Consider the following 23,455-nt stretch of genomic DNA (forward strand, 5'->3'; position numbering starts at 1 on the left):
GTTGTGCTCTGACACCAGGATCTTTTTATTAATGCAGTTTCTTCCGAAAATAATTCTTGAAATTGCCTTCCCACCTTTTCCTAGCTTGAAAAAGTTATTTCTCTTCTATTTCTGCTCCTCTAACATCGAGTTTGCTATTTTGCATTATTTTCAGAAGGAATCTTCCATCTTCAACTCCACAAATAAATGAAAACCAAGCCACACAGTTGGAAATCAAGTTTTGTTTTTATATGAACAGAAGTAGACCATCTAGAAATATTTCAGTTTATTTAAATTGTTAAGTAGAGTATGAAACCGAATTTGTAGCTAGTACCAGAGAATGGACTTAACTGTTTGGTGTTTAATGAGAACAGCTTCTACACAGGATCCCAAGAGACTTACAGAAAAAGGGGCAAAGCCCTAATATTAAGCAAATAAAACTCATGTTTCAAACAGGTTATACAAAAATTGATTTATACTCCATTTCCCTTTTTTTGATATTTAGAAAGTGCAGATTTAACAAAAGGTAGCCATATCCTTTCTATATACAATGCCGATTATAATTATGCGAACAACAAAACTGTCAGTCTGTTACCCAAAAATCCCAGTGTTTAGCTCTCAAACCTTAAGTCACTCAACTGAATAAGGATTAAAGAGGGTTAAAAATAAAAAAGCTACTGCCACATTCCAGATAAAGGAAAGCAACAAACACATTAAAATCAATCCAACAAGAGGAGGTTTAACCTAAAATTTTTTGAGAAGCTTAATTTAACATCATTTCATTTCATTATTATTTTTAGTGGAAAATTAGGGATTATTTGGCAATGCTGCTTTTACTAGTAGTAAACAATGATAAAGTCAAGTGAGGGGAAAACCTATCAACAACCACCAGTGAGGCATATAAAACTGTTTTTAGAGCACTATCTGAAAAATTCATGGATGTTCATAGAAGATACGTCCCTGTGTTGTTTATGTGCGCCAAGAGGGCATTAAAATGCTATTCACGACACAGAAAGACTTTTCAATGGAAGCTGCTGTCCTAAACTCAGCCTCTGCTAGAAATGAATCATGCTATTCACAATTATTTCAACAAAGGTATCATCTTAGGATGCTAGCAGCATAGCAAACCTAACTTACCCTATCCTAAAGATAAGCAATGAAGCCAAACTAGAAAAATGAAGTTTAAAAAAAAAGGACAGGGTGAGAGACAGCTAAAGATCTTATCTTTACATGAAAAGCCTTTGTTGTCCTTTTCCCAAATCCATGGTGATACAAGTTTTCCAAAGGGATGTGAAGATAGGACTTAATAATAGTCTAAAGTATTTCTTAATCTTAAGGTAAAGACAACTTAACACTGAAAAAGTGTTCTTCAAAGGCCAAATCCCAATATATTTGGCAGACATGTTAATAAATTTCACTCCTCTGTCTCACCTTTTTGAAACAACCTTTACTGGGCTACCACACTGCTAGAGGAGTTGCCAAAGTGGAGACTACTCAAATTTAGGTTAAGAAATTTGTTCTAGGAAAGTGAACAGGCTATATACCTAATTAGAAAGACAAACCACAACACCCTCCAAACACTAGTGCATGCAATTAACTCTTCCATTTCATAAACTCAATGGAGAGACAGGAAGGGAACAATGAGGGAAGGAGAAGAGGAACGTGAAGTCAAACAGCAAACAAAGGAATCTGGGACAGAAGGTTTAGGGGACAGAAAATGAGAGGAAGACACAATTAACTGACATTTGATAGTAGGCAGTTAGAATTCATCTTTCAGTTTACTTAGCAAGTTAAATCAGTGCTTTGTGTTAAATCTGACAAACCTACAAGTTTGCCCCTTTCATTTTTAAATAACTCATACCACGAAGTGGTGAGGGAGAAGCAAATAAAGCAGCATGCAGAAAGAGACACGAGGAAAAAGTGGCCAAGGAAAAGAACTGGCGGTAGGAATAGTTTTAAATACCAAGGCCACTTAAATGAGACGCAGCAAACCAAAGCCATCCTTTCTGCATTACCCTTTGTCCTCACTTAACTACTTTGAATATTACAGCCAAGCAAACCACAAACATTTTAATGCTTTGTATTTCGATGATATGTCTCCTGCACATGCTTCCACCAAAACAAACAAAAAAAAGGAAAAACCAAAGAAGTTCCTTTCCACATAAGGCACAGGACAAAAATAACCCCATTTACATATTCAAGGCGAAAATGAGTGTTTTCCTGGCTTTTGTTTCTTTTGCTATGTCTATAGATTATAGGGACTCAAGCACATTATCCATGACAGAAAATTCCACTGTTGTACAAAATAAAATTGTTAATTCTAACTTTTATTCTTATACAATTTGCAGAATAGAGTTGAAATGATTGCTATAGGTTTTAATGTTGATAAGAACTGGATTATAATACAACTGAAATGCAGTGGTGAGTTGAGCAAGTACATTTAAAAATGAACTCACAGACATGATTTTTCTATACATTTTTTCTGTTTGAAGAAAATTATAAAGTCAGCAAGCAGTCACAGATGAAAGAACAAATAAAATAGGTGGACTGGATAGTTAAGATGGGGAACAAAAATATCTGTTTAGAGTTAAAAATGGACAGAGTGGTTTATTTTGCAGCAAGAAGAGAAAACAGGGTGGTGGATGGCAACTGATGGAACAGGAGACCGCTCAGCAACATTTGCTCTTCCAGCCTGTCACGCCTCCTCCACTGCTGATATCTACGTTTTCACTGTTGGGCTCTTTTACAGGGGTCTGCAACAAACACACAAGGAAAGCAGCCCGTGAAAAAACACTGCCGTGGGTAAACCAAGATCAATAGAAATATTCTCATAAATGTTAATTTATGTAACAAAATGCAATTACAGTCACATGAGATAGGTTTTCTCTCTCAGGCAAAGTAAAGAAACAGAAGCTTTGTTTCTGATCTTCATTTTGCCCTCTTCTTCCACGTTGGGAAATGTCCAGAGGCCTCCTGGCTTCCCTTTGTAGAGCTTCTGAAGTCTCTGCCCTAACTCCTGTGAAGAGATGTTACCCCTAGCCCTCCCCCCTGAGTACTCACTGCTTAAACAGCATCTAGCACATGTATAAAGCCAGTGATGGATCATGTCTAATTTCAGAGACGTGAAACAGCCCTTTTCTGTTTAGTTTTACTTGCCTTTTGAGACTGAAGCTTGTATCATGGTACCATAGCTTTAAAAAGGCAATCTCCACTCTGATATACTAACATTAAGTGGAGAAAATAGGGTGGGGCAAAACGCAAAATTGTATTATTCATGTTAAAAATGGTTACAGAAAAAATGAAAAGGAGAAACACCAAAATGTTAACAGTAGTAATTAATCCTTAGGTGAATTTATGAATGATTTTATTTTCCCCTTTGTATAATCCTGTATTTCCCCAACATCCTAAATATTACTTTTATAATCAGAAGAACATACTATTTTAAATGGATAGCTTATACCGTATGTATGAAAGCAAAATTTTCTTAGGGATAGCATACCTACAGTAAAGTATTCAAGTCTTCACTGTGCCTAGTGATGTATACGCCATGAAACCACCAGATCAAAACACAGGACAGAACATGCCCCGAGAAGGCTCCCTAGCGTCCCTCTCCAGCCAGTACTACCCTCCTAAAGGGAACCAGTACTTGGATTTCTATCACCATTGATTTGTTTTTTCTGTTCCTGATCTTCATATACATAGAACCATATTTTACATATTCTTTTGTGTCTGACTTCTTTTTCCTTTTACTATCAGCCTGGGTGATTTATCCATGCTAGTGTGTGTGTAAGTGTTTTTATCCTGTTAAAACCTAGGAATTTTAATAGGTAGGAGTACTGTTACCACTGCTAGATCCTACAGATTTCTAGATGGCTCTCTGTTCCAATTCCTTACTTCACTTTGGAGGATTAGATATTGGCGACAGGTAAACGTTTAGAAACAGTACCACCCAAACCCAATTTCTGTATGTAAATCAAGTACTTTAGAAAAGCCTAAAAGTTCAACTGTGTCGCCAGGTACCTTAGCAGTAAATAAAAACAGAAACTTACCTTTCGAAGAATATCTTCAGCTAACGTGAGGAACGCCTTTTCGATGTTTATATTTGCTTTTGCACTAGTCTCAAAAAATCTAATACCATGCTCCCTTGCAATCTAAAACAAAAGCAAAATATCATCATAAAATTATCAATATAGGTTGCCAACTGATGACTTTTGTATCTTAAATGATATTATTATTCTAAAGGTAACAGTCTCAACTAGGTTATAGAAAACAGGTTATTTCGATGGGCCAAGACTCCTTCAAAAATAAGCAAACAAAAAATCAACTCAAACAATAAGCTGTTGTTTCCAACAGCATTTTAAAAAGAATGTGAATAGCTCAGTGGACTCCATCACCACTATGGTAAAAACAATCAACAATCAAATGCAATACCATCTTCACAAGGAAAGGGCAGCATATTAGTTTCATTCAGAGCTTACCTGTTCTCCTTTTCCTTTAGGGACAACTCTTTTATCGTCCATATCACATTTGTTTCCTAGTAACATTCTTTCCACATCTTCGTTGGCATGCTAAAATGAAATAAAAAATTAATTTACACACTACCATGAATTATGGCTTAATAAAAATGACTTTTTCTCAATTTATGGTGTAATTTCTTTTCTTCTTTTTTTTTTTAATAGAGGCACTGGGGATTGAACCCAGGACCTCATGCATGCTAAGCATGCACTCTACCACTGAGCTATACTCCCTCTCCACTTCAGTCATCTATAGTCTGAAAGTTTTAAAGCAGTCATCTTGAAACCATATGCTAAAAGCCTATACAAATTCTTAAACTATCTAGAAAAATAAACACAATTCCTAAGGCATATCCCTGGTCAAATATTACTTCCCCCCTATAGAAGGCTGTCTAGTTTCTAGTTATGTTCTCAACAAAAGAGAGGATATATGCAAAAGATTTGAAACTGTAATTTCTTACCCATAATCTAAATCTAAGCTGGATCATGATTCTGGATAATGTGTATTACCCTATTAAGAAGCCTTAATTAAAAATTTTACAAAGCCCTTAAAGTCGCAAAAAGCTATACTGCCAGGGGATCTCATGCACAAACATCAGTTAAAATAAATGTTTGCTCCACCAAAGTACTACATCTTCTGCAGAAAAAGAAAAATCCATCTCTAAAATTGGTATGAATTTCAAGGGACCCTGAACAGCCAAAACGATCTTGAAAAGAAGTATGGAAGATGCATACTTACTGATTTCAAAACTTACTACAAAGCTACAGTAATCAGAACAGTGTGTTACTGGCATAAAAACAGATATGGACAAATGGAACAGAATTGAGTCTAGAAAAAAACCCTCATATACGCCATCAAGTGATTTCCAAGAAGAGTGCCAAGACCACTCAATGGGGAAAAGGATAGTCTTCCCAACAGATGGTGTTGAGAATACAGACATCAACATGCAAAAAAATGAAGATGGAGCTTTGACTAATACCATATACAAAAATGAACTCAAAATGGATCAGAGACCTAAATATAAGACCCAGAACTGTAAACTCGTAGAAGAAAACATAAGGAAAAACTTATATGACACTGGACTTGGCAATGAATTCTTAGGTATGACACCAAAAGCACACGCAATGAAAGAGAAAAAAATACAAAATAATTACATCTTCTTTAATTTCTTTTAACAACATTTTATGGTTTTCAAAACGTATAAGCCTTGTACTTCTTTGGTTAAATTTTTCATTTCTTTTTCTCTTTCTGATGATATTGTATATGAAATTATGTTCTTAATTTCATTTTTGGATTATTCACTGCTAGTGTATAGAAATACAACTGATTTCTGTATACTGATATTTGTTTCCTGCAACCTAATTGAACTTGTTTGTTATTAGTTCTAATAGTTTCATTTCTTGGTGGATGTGCGTGGATTCCTTAGGATTTTCTACATACAAGATCACATCATTTACAAATACAGCTTTACCTTTCAATCTGGGTGCCCCCCTCCTTTTTTCCTGTGCTTAAATGCCCTGGCTAGAACCTCCAGTATAGTGTTAAACAGTAGTAGCCAGAGCTGGCATCCTAATCATGTTCTTGATTATAGGGAGCAGGTATGATGCTGGCTGTGGGACTTTCACAGACATCTTTCATTAGGCTAAGAAAGTTCTCTCTATTTCTAGTTTGTTCAGTGTTTTTTATCACGAAAGGGTGCTTGATTTTGTCAAATTGTTCTTTGGGTGTCTGTTCACATGATCATATGCTTTTCATCTTTTATTAATATGGTGTATTACACTGACTGATTCATATGCTGCATCCTGAGGTAAATTCCTCTTGATCACGATATATAAGCTTTTCTTAAATGCTACTGGATCAATTCAGCTATTAAAATTTTAATTTCTATAACATAGTGAAAATTAGCCAAAGTCAATCTCTTACATATCAGAAGGTTTTTTTTTTTTTTTTTATGGCTGGGTTTTATGTATCTTAGTTCTCATGCAGAGAAGCTTAAGCCATCCAGCCTATCAAGTTAAATGCATATGCCTGTGGCATAATAAAAACATATTTTTGGTCTTTGTCTTCATTCCTAGCACAGAGCTCCTAATTTCGTGAGTGATAAGAGTGTATCTTTTGTTATTCATAACAATCTGTTTTCTATTAACCTAAATTTATGCTAATGAAGGACTCATGGCAGGGTCCCTACAGAGCTTCATAATAGAGGCTGGTCACCAAAAGAACCAAACACTGAGGGTTGGAACTTTCAGACCCACAATCCCAGGAAGTGAAGGGGGCTAGAGATTAAGTTCAATTACCAGAGGCCAATGATTTAATTAACCATGACTATGTAATGAAGCTCCCATTAAAACCTGGAAACAATGAAGTTGAGGTATCTTCCAGGTTGGGGAACACATCAAGGTGCCAAGAGGACTTGTGGTTGCCGGGGGGATAAATTGGGAGATTAAGATTGGCAGATACTAACTACTATATATAAAGTAGATAAACAACAAATTTCTACTGTATAGCACAGGGAACTGTATTCAATATCTATAATGAAAAAGAATATGAAAATGAATGTATGTATATGTATGACCGAAACTTTACGCTGCACACTAGAAATTGACACAACATTGTAAACTGACTATACTTCAATTAAAAAAAAAGTTGGGAATATTGGTAAATAAAAAAACTAAATAAAACTAAATAAAACTAAATAAAACTAAATAAAACTAAATAAAACTAAATAAAACTAAATAAAATAAAATAAAATAAAATAAAATAAAATAAAATAAAATAAAATAAAATAAAATAAAATACTTAAAAAAAAAAAAAAAAAGGTGCCAAGGCAGTGACATGTCCAGAGACAGCCTGGAAGCTCTGTTTTCTAATACTCATGCATTGCCCATGCATTTCTTCTACGTAGCTATTTCAGAACTGCATCCTTTACAACAAAATCATAAATATAGTGTTCCTGAGTTCTGAGAGTCATTTGAGTAAACTATCGAACTTGAAAATGGATCATGAGAACCCTGAAATTTGCAGCCAAGTCAGACAAAAGTGCAGGTAAGTCTGGGGACACAGGACTTGCAAATGAAGGAAGAGCAATCTGTGGGTCTTAGACATGTGGAGTCTGATGCTAAGACTGAGTAGTTAGTGTCAGAATAGTGTCAGGTGATATCACAGAATCGGAAAACTGGTTGTTGCTACAACACTGCATAGTCTCTATATAAACTGCTCTTATTACACATGCTACTTGGCTAAACTATAAAATAAAGGCTAAGGCAATTAAAAATGGAGGCTTCTGCTTGTTTCCAAATCTGTGTCATTAACTGATATTAAATACTAAAAGGCTTCTTGTAGAAATGGAAAAGTTAGTCATGAGCCTTTAGGATTGCTACCACTGAAGATATTATTATCCTGGGTCTAATACTGGCTAAGACTTGATCTTTGTGTATCCAGCCAAAACTTGCTTTTAAAAGTTAGTCTTAATGAAATTCAAAGCACAGAAGGCAACAATAAGACATGAAAAGTAATTCCAACAAGAAGCTACCTATGCTGGAGCACAGAAACAGACGTGCTCTGACACACAACTTAACTTTATAAAAATGGACATCTTCACATGAAATGATATGGCACTATCTTCTTGGTTAGGTTTCTACCACATTAGTACTCTGTATATTTCAAAATGTCTAGAAGTGATATGACATTTTTATAACTTAAAAATATATTTTTTAAACTACTATCGAAAATGTAATTCATTCACTCAATAAAAATTCACTGAGAAAGAATTCGTTTAGAGAGGTGTGTTAAACCACTAGTAGCTTCTATTTGGGGCCATCTTATAAGATCATTGTATAGAGTTTTAGGGTAATTTGGTAATTGCCTTGAATAGGATTCTAGACAGATCTGCCCAAAATTTTAAGAAAAGGTAGGCCAAAAAGTAACACTACCCTATAACAAGTAGAAATACTCAATAATAGTGATAGTAACACTATATCCTAAAGATCAATTAGAATACTTATTCTTCTTAACTAAGTGCACAAATGTGTGCTTATGTAGGGTTTATGCAATTTCTAGGTCTTACCTCATCTATGTTTCTAAGCCATTTGCTGATGTTTTCAAAACTTTTACCATTGGTGATGTCATATACTAGCATGATACCCATTGCTCCTCTGTAGTAGGAGGTTGTGATGGTGTGAAATCGCTCTTGGCCTGCCGTATCCCTGAAATAAACAGCCAATAATTTGTATTGAGCATTTGGATATTACTACATTCTAGATAAAGGGCAAGACAGTAGAACAGTTTGGTAAAACAGAGATTAAAATCCATTATATGACACAAAGCACAACAGAACCATTACTCAATTAATTCTTAAACAGTAAATAATTAAAGTTATTCATAAACATATGAATGCATAAATACTTTTTAGTCTAAGGAAATTAACAACCTACCAATACTGGGTGAAAATCTGGAAGGGAAAACAGTCAAAAGTGACATATAAAATTCTTGAAGTTATTTATGAATAATAAAATGAATACCAGTAAGTGTGATTTTAAAAAGTCTTGGAATTCCATTTATCTAGTTCCATAATGTAATACAAAAGCATGTGGAATTTTTAGAACATTAAAGGGCTATATGATAGTATAAACAAGTTAACCTTTAGAATCATTTACAAGAAGCTGTGAAGATAACCTCATTTATGAATAACAAGACAAAAATATGTGAATAGCAGTACTTTTCAATGCCGGCTGGCCAAAGATTTAAGAGACATATTTTGCTCCTGAAAATTTTCCCTCTTGTTTGCATCACTTCTTTTTATGGATCATTATAATTCGCATATATGCATATTTTAGTCTCCCCTATCTTTTCTTAAAAAGCAAAATTCAAACAAATAAAAAATTCCATTCTCAAATCTACAATCCCCTCCAACTAACACTGCACTACTCTGTTCTCCTTCCCAGCAAACTTAAAAAAACAAAAAAACTTTTATTTTAAAATAACTATTGCCTCACAGAAAATTTCAAAAACAGTACAAAGAAGTCCTGTCTCCCCTTCACTCAGCTTTCCTCAATGGTAACATCTTACATCATAGTACAAAAGCAAAACCAGGAAATTCACATTGGTACAATCTATAGGCCTTATTTAGAGTTCACTTTTTTACAGGTACTTGTGTGTTCTCTGCAATTTTTTCAGGGGGTAAAGATCTGTGTATTCACCATCACAAATACGACAGAAAACTGTTGTATCACTCCTCTCCCCCGCAACCCAAGTCCCTACACCCTGGCTAATAATCTGTCTTCCATTTCCATTTCCAGAATGTTATATAGAAGGAATCATGCAGAATGCAACCTTTTGAAATGGTCGTTTACTTTTTCTAGCATAATGCTACTGAGATTTACCCAAGTTGTTGCATGTAATACTAGTCTGTTCCATTTTACTGTTGAGTAATACTCCATGGTATGGATGTATCACAATTTGTTTAATCACTCACCTGTGGAAGGACCTGTGTTGTTTCCAGTTCTGGGCTATTACAAGTAAAGCTGATATGAATATTCATGTACAAAAGCTTCCATTTCTCTGAGATGAATACTCAGGAATGTTACTGCTGAGCCACGTGGTAAATATATGTTTAACTTTCTAAGAAACTGCCAAGCTTTTCTAGAGTGGCTGTACCACTTTACATCCCCACTAGCAATGTATGAGAGATCCAGTTTCTTTGCATCCTCCTCAGCATTTGGTTTTCTCACTATATTTTAGTTGTTCTAACAGGGCACATAGTGACAGCTCATCATTTTAATTTGTATTTCTCTACAGCTAATGATAAATATTTTTTCATGTAATTATCTGCCATCCATCTATTCTTGCTGGTGAAATGTCTATTTATATCTTCTGCCTATTTTCTAATTGGATAGTTTGCCTTAAAAAAAACAAAACTATTGAGTGTTGAAGGTTCTTTTTCATACAAGTCCTCTGTCAGGTATGTGGTTTGGAAATATCTTCTCCAAGTCTGTAACTAGTTTCTTTTGACAAAGTCTTTTGTAGAGCAAAAAATTTTTATTTTGTTGAAGTCCAATTTATTGATTTTTTACCTTTTATGGGTTGTGGTTTTAGTGTTATGTCCAAGAACTTCTCACCCAATCTTATGTCCCCAAAATTTTCTCCTATGTTTTCTTCTAAGTCTTAAGGTTTTACATCTTATATTTAAATTAATGATACAGTTTGAATTAATTTTAGCACAAAGTATGAATTTTAAGTAGAAGATCACCTTTTTGCTCATGGATGCCCAATGCTCTAGCACCATTTGTTGAAAATGTTTTACAGAAATATCCTTTCTTCACTGAATTGCTTTTACACCTATGGCAAAAACCAGTAGGCCATGGTTCAATCTATTTCTGGGTTTTTTATTGTTACAATGACCTGTGTATCTATGCCTCTGCCAATATGGCACTGTCTTGATTAATGTAGCTAAAAAAGTCTTAAAATCAGGTAGACTAGTTCCTCTCACTTATTTTTCTGTCAGAGTTATTTTAATTATTCTAGCATTTCCGTATACAATTTAGGACAAGCTTGTCTACACCTACAAAAAAAAAGTCTTCCTAGCAAACTTCTTTAAATAGTTACCTCTAGTTTCTGCCTCTTCAAATTTATTCCTTAACGAATTCTAATCCAACTGCTATTACTACAATTCTACCAAGACTGCTCTTCCTCAGTCTGATTGGCAAAGCCAGTATCTAGTCCCTTTATACGTACAGTAATCATTCAGCAGGGTTCTACAGAGTTACCACTTTCTCTTGAAACATTTTATTCTCATGACTTTTCAGAAACCACGTTTCTGCTCATTCTCAGAATCTTTTTTGCTAGCATTCTAACATTCAGAGGTGTAGGAGCTGACATTCTCTACACAGTAGCCAAAGTCATCTTCTTTAAATATAGTTTGATCTTACCATTTTTCTGCTTAAAAATTTCCAATAGCTTCACTGAGGAAATAATGGAACTGAAACAACTGGCTATCTTTAAGCAAAAAAATGAAGTCGGACTCCACCTCATACCCTATACAGAAGTTAATTTAAAACAGATCTAAGACCTAAATGTAAGAGATAAAATTCTAAAACTCTTGTAAGAAAACATAGGGGGATATCTTCATGATCTTAGCTTTGGCAACTGTTTCTCAGATACGCTGCACCAAAAGCACAAACAATGGGGAAAAAATAAGTAAACTGGATCTCGTCAAAATTAAAAAGATCTGTAGTTCCACAGACACTATCAAGAAAAAGAAAACCCACAAAAGGGAAAAAAATATTTGCAAATCATACACTGATAAGGTATATCCATACAATGGAATGTTATTCAGCCATAAAAAGTAATGAAACATTCATATATGCTACAACATGGATGAGCCCTGATAGCATTACGTTAAAGTGAAAGAAACCAGACAGAAAAAAACACATTGTATAATTCCACTTATATGAAATGTCCTGAATAGAAAATCTACAGAGACAGAAAATAGATTAGTGGTTGCCCTGGCTGAAGGGTTTGGGCAGGATGGGCAGACTGCTAAAGGGTATGGAGTTTCTTTCCAGGAGTATAAATATGTTCTCAAATTGTGATAATGGTGAATATATTTTGTAAACATACTAAAAAACTATTTAATTGTACACTTTATATGAGTGAATTATAAGATATAAATTATGTCTCAATAAAGCCATTACAAAACAAACAAATGGAAAACATGACTAGGCTGAAAAAACAAACCAAAACTCCCAGTGGCAATTCATTATTACCAGGACCAATTCCAAAATTCTTACCCTGAAGTTTACAAAGTGCTACTGGATTTGCACTTTTCACCCAAATTCTGAGGCACTCCTTTCCCTGACAGCTAGAGCCACATTTTTCTCATGTCCTCAAATTCACAAACTTGGCCCCACCTGAGAGCCTCTATACTCACTTTGCCCACAGCCTATACATGATTGGCTCCTCATCTCTGCATTTTAACCATCACCTTTTCAATGAAGTCTTCTCTGCCCATCCAATTTAAATAGTCATCCAGACTCTCTCCATTCCATCTCCTTACTTTACTTCTCTGCATACCACTTATTACAGAGTTATTCACTGCCTTCCATGCCCTCTAAAATACAAGTTCCATCAGAGATCTGTACTGTTCACTGCAGAATCCACAGTATCTACATGGTGAGTAAGTACTCGAATGTCTGTTAATGAATCAGTATTTCAAAATCTTACCCAGCAGGTTCTTCATTAAATTTTAAAATCAAGGCACTCCAATCTAGTCACAGAACCCTTGAAAATACACATATTTTAAAAATAATGCTCACATGCCTAAAAATATGAGTAGCAAGGAATATAACAGAACTACCAATACATCAATATTCCTTATACTTAACTGTGGTGTACATTACATGTTCACACATCTGCCATCTATCTATTTATCCATCAATTCAAATATATACCAAGTGTCTACTGTGTGCTAGGCATTATGCAAGAATACATACAGAACATGGGACTGGAGTCAGATCCAAGTTTATCCTCAGGTTCCAATCCTTTCAGCTGGGTGACCTTGAAGGTATTTAACCTTCCTGGATCTTTGGTTTTTTCACTCACAATTAGGAGGGATAACTGAAGTTATTTGTTACAGATAACCCCAAAGAACCAATAGCATAAAAATATGCAAAGATGTAATAGTATCATTATATGTGACTCAAAATTTAATTGTGCTTTCAAAGATGTCCTAAATAATAACGACCTCTGTAGATGCTCTACGTCTATGGCATGAAGAGCTCTCTCAAGTTAACACTTGTCTATGTTTAAGCTGTAATCAATACTGCCTTAAAAGGAAAACCATGACTTTGCCTGAAGCCTATTTCTGCATAAAGGTAAAATAAAATGGTTTTTCATTAAGCCAAGTTAAAGATCTGGCTGGACTTCTCAATTTTCTTAAGAGAATCTCAGCCTTGTCACTTGCCCACTTCATGTCAAAGTATATGGATTTGCCCTTTAAAATAACACAAAAATCTCATTTATTCACTCTACCAGTATTTACTACTCTAGGCTCTAGAGAAAAAGCTGTAAACAGAGCAAAAATTCCTCCCTTATTAAGAGTCTATATTCTATTGGGGGTTGGGAAAGAAAGGAAGGAAGGAAGGAAGAAAGGGAGAGACAAGAGAGAGAAAGAAAAAGAGAAAGAAAAGGAAGGAAGGAAGAGAGAGAGGGAGTGAGGGAGGGAGGGAGGGAGGAAGGGAAGAAGGGAGAAATTTATTTCTGGAATTACACTTCTTCAGGAGGAAAAGTGCCAAAAAGGCAAAAAGTAGAGACTAGGCACTGATGTTGGGGATGGTGTAAGCAAGCGAAATTGTAAACAAGGGAGAGGAGGTGAAGGGAATAAGGATGTGAGCCATATAAATACCTGCAGTAACAGCGTTCCAAGAAGAGGGAAGAACAAGTGCGAAGGTTCTGAAGCATGGTTGAAGAACAGTAAGGAGATCAACGTGACTAGAATGGAATGAGTGAAGGTAGACTAGTAAGGAGATAGAGAGATGGGGAAGGGAGTGCAAATCGTATAGGATTTTATAGGCCTTGGCAAGGACCTCAGCTTTTCCTCTGAGTGAGATGGGAAGTCCACTGGAAGGTTTTACAAAAAGAAATAACCTGGTTTCAGAAAAGTTGTTCTGTCTACCATGTTAAAAATGGGTGTGTGTGTGCAAAAGCAGCTAGCAGGTAATGAAATATCTATCTAAAAACTGCCAAAAGAAATGTCATTTAACAAAAACCATTTAACTGACTCAGTCTCAATTCTACATTGTACCCTTAAATTAGGTTAGATCAGTAAGACGCGACACACACACACACACACACAAGTACGTACATACGTATATGTATGCATTTGTATTTATATATGTTCTTAGACCACAATTTTTATCTCCATTACCTTTAATTGTTCTGTCAACTAATTAGAAGCATTACAAGTAGCTTAATGAAAACTTACAGTGCATTAGTTATGATCTGTTCTTTCCTCCTTTCTCTACATTATTTCTAAAAAGAATTAACAATACATTGTTGGTAGCCCTCCCTCCCTGACCCCATTTTTTTTGTGTGTTGGCCACCAATCACCAAGAAGTTTATAGGGACACAAACTGACACAGCAAATGAGTTGTCCTCCAGGGATAGTATTTTTACATCTTCCATTTTTCTCAATTCTAAAATCTTGTTTTATTTTATTAATCTTACCCATTTAGTTACAAGTTGCCTTAAAAAAAGGTGTAATTATATATGTTTTCATAAAAAAAAAAAACAATAAAAATGTGTTCTATCACAGTAGATATAGTTTAGTTCTTTTCTGAACTGGTAAAAAGAAGTTTAAATCAACTAATAATTCTATCCCCTTATAGAGGGGTTAAAGTTTCCTACCTAAAATCCCAGCCAAAAATGCACTTGTCCAAGACAAAGAATGTACAGGACCTGGGTTTCCAATATCTAAGAGCTATAACGTAGAAGGGATACATTTCAATTTTGCATCTCAACTTCTGTCATAAGTAATAAGAATTTAGGGAGAGTATCTCCCACAGCATTCCACTATGAGTAACACCCTCAACACTTCTAGCTGTTACATGCTTCCTACTTCCCCATACATTCACATTATACAATTAGTAAATTATATACACACCAGTGTCAAATCCATGACTAAATTCTCCACCAAGAAAGAACACACTGTAAAGAAACTACAATGGCATCTTGAGAGGAAATTTTATATTATAATGCTGGTTAGTTATGAAATACTAATATAAAAGACACTGAAATATTAATGACCCCTCCGAAAAGAAAGATAATCATGGCAAGCTACTCCATCTGTGCTTTGATTTTTGTCTCCTCCATCTTCCAAAACCTCTTACATCCTATGCTATCCTTGCTAACTTTTAAAATTATCGTTTTCCTTGATCCTCTTAATACCAGCTCCTACCAACTGTTAAGGCAGTCAACAATTTATTTCAAACAAGAAACAGAGTCCCTGCCTCACTACCTTAAGGCTAACTGGTGACCCTTTGCTCGGGGCTAAAAATAGTCAAAGCTGCTTATTCATGCTCAAAACATTTTTAGGTTTGCATACACACATACAGTCAAGGTCTAAAGACAGCAGGTTGACACCAAGAAGCAAAAGCAGGTGTTGATTATCTGAAGAGCAATTAAACATTCCATATGTTCACATTATCTTTTTATGTCACCATATTACACAGGGTTTTGAGCCTGTTTTCAAAACCACTCCCTTGGTTTTCCTTTTCTATTAAAATTTTTTTCTTCTCAGTCTACAAAGCATAATCACATTTCTGAAATTATAAACCAATGGCAACTGAATTTTCCTGACATAAAATAACAGATACCCAGCTGAGAGAATGCTGTAAAATCCTTTTTTTCCCAACTGACATATAATGGAAGAAGTGATATTTTCCCAGGAACTAAAACAGCTTATTTCCTTAATTGTTAGTCCCACATGCAGGGTCAGGGAAGCTGTGTAGTCTGGCTGCTATTATAACTGGTATTTTTAATCTCAGCAATGACAGCACTAGAACAGGCCAGAGACAACATTAATCTGCTCTGTAAGGCAGAGATCCCAAATTTATTAACTTTGTGCTTTTGGTAACATAATAAAGTTATTCCTCACATATATGCTATTTCTCTACACTCTAAATACCATGGGTTTAAATTATGCTCATCTTCATCCCCCAAAAAGGGTCGAGATCAAAAGCCTGATACCCGCCCTTGCAGAGCTTACATTCCAGTTGGGACAGGAACAAACAAGTTAAGTAAATATCTAATCCCAAATTGTGATAAATGTTAAACAAGGTATACAGGGTGGAGTGGTGAAGAATAACATGGGGGGAGGAAGGAAGTAATCTAGATAGAACGATCGGGGAGGACTTCTCTATAGAGCCGATGCTTAAGGTAAGAAGTGAAGTATGAACATTGAGTCAACAAGTATTTATTCAGCATCTGTATCTGCCAGGCTCTGTTGTAGGTGGTGATTATATAACCACAAATCAGACAAATGGGATCCCTATCCTCAAAAAGTTACATTCTGGTTGAGGGGAAAATAAGGAATATATTTTTAAAATATGGCAAATTTAGATACTAAAACTTGCTATGACATAAATAAACTAGAATAAATGTGACAGTGCCTAGAAGACTGGGGTTGGTTTAGCTAGTCCATCATGCAGGGGCTCTCTCAGAGAATAATACTGAACTGAGACTGAACGAGAGAAGGCAGCAGCACAAAGATCTGATGAAAAGCATTCCAAGCAGAAGGAACAGCTGAATTACAAAGGCCCTCAGATGGGAACACGTGTAGCATATGCACGAAAGGAAAAAAATGGCCACAGGGGCTGGAACAAAACTGGTAAGAGGTCAGAAGGGGCAGTGGCCAAAACCTGGAGTTTTCAAATTTATTTCTGTTGAAATGGGAAGCCTCTGGAATGGAGTGGTACCTCAGAATGCTTAGTCTAGCTACAGTTGGGTGGGTTGAGGGGGGTCTACAGGGCATGTACAAAGGTCCTAAATTGGAAAAGAGCTTGCTATGTTCATGGAATAGAAAGGAGATCAGCTAGGGGTAGAGAGTATATACACAAGGGAGCACAAAATAAGGTCAGAACGGTGGGCGGGGGCCCACTCTAAACTGCGGAAGGAGTTTGGATTTGGAATTTAGACGTTCATTTGAAATATAATGTAAAGTCAAAATGGTTATAAACAGGTGAAGGAATGACAACCATGATCAGTTTTACATCTGAAAAAGGTTTCTATGGCTGTCACATGGGAAAGTAATGGAAGAAGGCAAAAGGGGAAGTAAGGACCTATTAGAATATTAAAAGCCTACTGCAATGGTCCAAAAAGTAACAGTGACTTGGACTGGGGATAACAACGGATGTGGCATATTGTGTGTGGAGTCCAGACGTATTTTAGAAACATAATCAACAGTACTTGCTAAGTTGGATGTTGGGGTTAACGGAATGGGAAGACTCAAAGATGACTCCCATGTTAACTGGCACTTTGTGTAGGTAAATGGTTAATTCCTCTACAATGTGATACTACTGGTTTCTGGAAACTGTGTTGAAGGTTAAAATTTGCTGCTGGTACAAGATACAGATGCTAACAGTGGCAAAAATTTCTGACCCCCCCCCTTAAAAAAAAACAAACAACAACAAAAACAAACAAGAAAACAAAAAGAGAAAGAAAAGGGAGACTCAGAGTCACTGACTGTTTTCCTGGCAGGACCCACTGCTCTATGGAAAATGTAGACAGCAAGAGATACTGTGGTAGAAACTTTCTAGAGATCTGAGACTTTAAAAGCCACAGCTGCTTCTCTATCAACCAAACAAGCTAATTTTAGGCCTACCCACATGTGCCTTGGACAGAGTGAGACCCATCTACACTGTTATGTAACAGCTAACCTAGAAGATTCCTGGAAAGAAAGGGAGAAGTGAAGATCATTCAAGGAAAGAAAAATAAGACAAAGCTTTAGCACAGACTAAAGAAAGCTTCCAAAACTAATATTCAAACACAGAATAAGAATTTTTGATGCCAAAACAAGAATCTAAATACATTCATTCAAACTAGAGAGAGAGAAAAATCACTGTGCTTTTTAGTAGCAACTGGAAGCAAAGCAGTAAAGCTGAGGACAGCATTTTGAATTTTGTTGTCATCATAAGTTACGAGCAATGGGGTTTTAATATAAAAGCATTCTTGAACTACGTGGCTTATCCCAGATCTCTTAACCTGGCGCTACATGACTTCTTTTCTCCCTATAATGTTATAAGCATGCCAACCCAAAGAAATAAAATCAGTTGGCATAATGCTAACCTATTAAAAACTATTAATCATAAATTGTAACCAGTCACTCCGAAACTTTGTTAGAAAATGGATATTTCAAATTAAAAGCAGTCAGCTGTATACATGAACACCTAAACTAAATCAAATTTTCCTTCTGAAGTGTTTTTTTTCCTGAGAGAGGTTCTATTTAAAATATCTAAAAATTACCTCTAAATTAGAAATGTTACCATTTCTGTATAATACTTGAGTTTTATGGGTACAGGAGACATCTTTTCTAGATTAATCTTGAAGGACACACAGGACGACTTACTATTCCAAAAGAGCATCTTCTGAGGAAGGCTCTCTTTTTAAAAACAAGCGTTAGTTGTTATGTTTACTCCTAAAAGCTACAGAGACTAAAATGATAGGGGAAAATAATGTTTAAAGCCACAAGGTCAAGAAAGAGAAGGGAAAGTTTGTGGAAGACAGAGTATAGAAGCAGGAACAGGACATACTCAGCAGGGCAAAGGTTTTATATATTATATAAAGAAAAGTATACCTGAAAAAAACATTGTCTTGTATGCTTTTGTTTCTGTTATATACATACTTACATATACATGTACATGTATATTAAGTCACAGAGTCATAATGTAAAATGTATCTTACTGTCAAAAAAGTTTGAAAATTGTCTTAAATTGCGTACAATTGAGAAGAGAGGCAATCACTGAGGCAGAGCCTATGAGGGGCTTGAAACATGTTATGTAGGGTCAAGTTCAGAATAAGATGTGGGGCTAAAAATAAAGGGAGGGGGGAGCTAGTTGAAACTCAGAATAAGTAACTGACATCCTTTCCCTTGAGGTCACTTTAATTATAATGAAAGAGAATATGAAGCATATTTCATTTGCTGAATTATTTCTCAAAGGGGGAAAAATCAATGATCAAGTAGATTATGCTTCAAAAAGAATCATTAAATATTAGAAAATGCTTTAAAATGTCTAAATTTTATTTAAATTTGTATTAAATTTTAAGGATGTTATAAAGATTGTATTTCTAACTACATGGTCAGGAAATGAAGACATTCTGGTTAGACACATTCTACTTCTAATTACACCAAACTTTTTGAAACTGTCTTTTGCATTCTGGGACATTGTTCTCTTCTAAATCTCCTTCTAACTCTCCAACTATAGCTTTGCAATTTCCTTTGCAAACTTCCTCCTCTGCTCAAAAATGCTACTATTATGGGTCATTTCCAAATGATAACAGCTATGACTTCTTGAATATTAATTCTACATCAGAGACTGTTTTAAGTGCTTTACATGTATCATTCGCGTATCCTCATAATCATTCTACAGTAGGTCCTATTACAGTAAAACCTAAGATAACACGAACTCAAATTTAACACAACTGCTGACTGGCAATGAAAAAAGGAAAATGACAGTAACTGAAAAGAACAGCAAAATCAATTGACAATTTGTACTGTTTACAGAAGGCAGTATAGCAATTAAGAATGTCACTCTCAACCCTACATTCTGAGATTTTAATTGCATCCCAGCTCTACCATTTACATGTTGTCAAGACTTCGGTTAAATCATTCCAAAATACCTCCATTTCATTATCCATAAAACAGGGATAACCCAAGAGAAAAGGAAACATTTGCCTAGACAAAGATTTACAGTGAATAAACAAGTTGTGATATATCTTAACAGTGAAATACTACTCAGCAATAAAAAGTAGAGAATTCACTGATACACATAAAATCATTGATAATTTTCAAAATAATTATGCTGAATAAAGAAGCCAGACCCCTTCCCCCCAAAGAATGACAAAGAAAAAATTACATTATATGATTACATTTGTATATAGCACTAGAAAATGGAAACAGGTCTAGTGACAAAAAGCAGACAAGTAGTTGCCTGGGGACTGGGGATAGGGAGGAAGGAGAGATTACAAAGAGGCTTGAGGAAACTTTTGAAGTGATGGGTATGTTCATTATCTTGATTGTGGTGATGGTTTCAGATTTTTACATATGTCAAAGCTTACCTAAACTGTACACTTTAAATACATTCGGTTTACTGTATGTCAGTTATACCGCAATACGGCTGTTTAAAAAAAAAAGGAACATATATTTCACAAGGTCACTGCATTTATTGGGTTAATACATATATGTAGAATACCTAATATTTACTGAAAAATACTGCATTATAATTTTATTTTCATTATTAGTAACATTTTATTTCATTTTTTAAACATCTTTATTGTGGTATGATTCCTGTACAGTAAACTACACATATTTCAGACGTACAATTTGATGAATTTTGATAGATGTATACACCTGTGAAACCACCATCACAACCAAGGTAGCTAACATTTCCATTGCTCCCAAGAGGTGCAAATTTTGAACTCCTGATTTGTCCTTTCCCATCCCCTTTACCATCTGGTAACCATAAGTTTGTTCTCTATGTTTGTGAGTCTTTTTCTCTTCTGTAGGTAGGTGCATTTGTGTCATTTTTTTAGATTCCACATATAAGCAGTATCATATGCTATTTTTCTTTCTGACTTACTTTACTTAGAATGACAACCTCCAGATCCATCCATGTTACTACAAATGGCATTTTATTCTTTTTTATGGCTGAGTAGTATTCCATTGTGTCTATATACCACAACCTCTTTATCTAGTCATCTGTCGATGGACACTTAGGTTGTTTCCATGTCTTGGCTAGTGTATACAGTGCTGCTGTGAACATTGGGGTGCATGTGTCTTTCTGAATTATATTTTCCTCCAGATATATGTCTAGGAGTGGGATTGCTGGATCAGATGGTAAGTTTATTGCTATTATATATTGCTATTATAACTTTAAAGTCTATGATTCACACCTGAATATAAATTTAAACAATTTTATTGTATTTCTATGGGGCTAACCCTATACAAACTAGTGAAAACAGTAATGCCTTTAAAAAGTTATAAACACATTAAAGAAAATAAATATTTTAGCTTAAGACTCTCAAAACAACAAAAAGATTATATTAAATTTTTTATATTGAGTACGAGCAAAGAATTGTGCTAAAGGCATTACATAGATTATTTCAAGTAATCCTTATAACAATCTTTTGAAATAGGTGCTATTATCTCCATTTTACATATGAAGATAAAAGAGCCTTACAGTGGTATGTAACTTACCCGAGGTCAGTTGCTGGAAAAGCTAAAACACTCAGCCAGATTTCATGGATTCCAAATCCATGGCAACAGTTTTTTTTTTTACTTCACTGAAAGAAGGTCACCTGACTGCTGGCTTAGAAAGGGAAACCTAAACAGTTGACAAGGAAGGCTATCACTTCCTAATCTTTAGGAACTTAACATTCTACTGCATGAAGTGAGTCAATTAGCATCACTTACCATATCTGTAGCTTGATCTTCTTTCCTTGTAATTCAACTGTTTTGATCTTAAAGTCTATTCCTACAAAACAGGGAAAAAAAAGGTAAATTGTATCTATTGCTCTGAACTTGGCTACACTACAATTAATCGGTGTAGAACACACTTTCAAAATCTTTGTTTGGTTCTGGAAATTCCCTAAGTATGCATTTCTGAGCAAATGTATCCAATTTTAAACTTGAGTAATATAAGATCCAAGATGGGAGAAGAAATAGTTATATAGAGGGAGTGAGTTATTACAATTAAGAAATTTTTAAAATTCTAAATATCTAATATTTTAATGAAAAAAATAAAAAGATGTTTCCTATTAGGAAAAAAATATAGTCTTCACTAGCTTGCAAAGCAAAAGAATACAACCAGGGATAAAAAGGATCATTTCATAATCATAAACAGGTCAATTAAGAAAGCATAAAAATACTAGATATTTATATATCTGGTAACACAGAGCTTCAAAGTACATGAAGCAAAAGTACTGTAGATACCCCAGGATCCGTCTGCTCTTTAACTTAAAATCTTCAGCTTGGAGGCATTAGCCTGTTTCCCATACCCAATCAAAAGAAAAAGGGGTCATTTGCCTGACATTGATAAACCTCAGACTATGTCTACAGTCCACACTTTTGTTCTTTACTGAGAAAACCATCCTCAAATGACCTGGTTGTCAAGAACAACTCTGAACAAGACTCAACAATCCCAGTTAGGCACACAATTTGTTAATTAATCTTAATGACAAATCTGACAACCAATACTATTCCAGAAAACTTTCCTGAATAGAAGTGAAATTAGGACAGTCTGGAAGCTCTATACCCTTTGGGATAGAAACCAGGTACAACTGGAAAACTTTCAAGAAATTCAGGCTTTTTTAAGCCATCTGCCTAACTGTTCAAGATAGAAACCTCATCCTAGACTCCTTGAGTTTCTCTCTCGATCTCATGTTATCTGTCCTCAAACTAATTAGCAGTAGTTGAAGCAGTTCTTCATTCTTTTCTGCACAGAAACCCTGCTGATGTTCCTACCCTTCTGGCCACTCGGCAGCCTTCATTAACAGTTTCTCCTCATCTCTCTGACCATTTCTGAAAATTGGAGTGAACTTCTCTTCTCCTCATTTCATGGCTTTAAATTCCACATACACACTGATAACCCTCAAATTTATTATCACAGCCCAGACCACTCTCTGTACCCCAAACTTAAGATACCCAACTGCTTACTATCTCCAAATCCCATCTTTCACAAAGACTAAAAACAAAAGTCCTTAAGATAGTTCATAAGGCCCTATGCATTCTGCTCACCTCCCCCTGTCCACTCTGACCTCAGCGTTTTCTGTAACATCTTATTCTTACCCAACTAAGGGTATTGGCGGCTTCCTTGTTCCACACACAGATCAGGCAGATTCCCACCTCAAGGCTTCTGTATATACTGTTCTCTCAACCTGGAATACTACTCTTCTCCATCAGAGCTCCTTCCCCTAGCTAGCAGATCCTGAGCTGCAACTTTTCCTCATGTCCCCTACTCCATGTCCATTGTTAATACTCTAACCCTCTTCCTTACTTTTTATCTTTAACATTCCTTAAATAAACTTTATGCATTTACTTATTCCTATTGTGTATTTTCTGTCTCTCTTTAACAAAAAAAAGATCCAACAAGAGTGGGGATTTTTATCTGTTTAATTCTGTTAAATTCCTAGCATCTAGTGCAATGCCTGACACATAAGCAGGCATTCAAAAAATGTGTTGAATAAACAGATA

General features: G+C 35.3%; 1 protein-coding gene across 1 annotated transcript in view; it reads right to left on the reverse strand.

Annotated features, from left to right (window-relative positions):
- Positions 1-206: 206 nt before the first annotated feature.
- The window catches only part of RAB10 (RAB10, member RAS oncogene family), a 63,054-nt gene continuing 39,805 nt past the window's right edge, over positions 207-23,455 (reverse strand). The window contains exons 2-6 of the mRNA XM_010991201.3: positions 21,677-21,737; positions 8,561-8,699; positions 4,458-4,547; positions 4,029-4,130; positions 207-2,732 (exon numbers count right to left, since the gene is read on the reverse strand). Of these exons, the coding sequence (XP_010989503.1) occupies positions 2,649-2,732; positions 4,029-4,130; positions 4,458-4,547; positions 8,561-8,699; positions 21,677-21,737 (476 nt within the window). The 3' untranslated portion in view covers positions 207-2,648. The remainder of the gene's footprint in view (positions 2,733-4,028; positions 4,131-4,457; positions 4,548-8,560; positions 8,700-21,676; positions 21,738-23,455) is intronic.

The sequence above is a fragment of the Camelus dromedarius genome, chromosome 15, assembly GCF_036321535.1.
Source record: "Camelus dromedarius isolate mCamDro1 chromosome 15, mCamDro1.pat, whole genome shotgun sequence".
NCBI classification, from domain to species: domain Eukaryota; kingdom Metazoa; phylum Chordata; class Mammalia; order Artiodactyla; family Camelidae; genus Camelus; species Camelus dromedarius.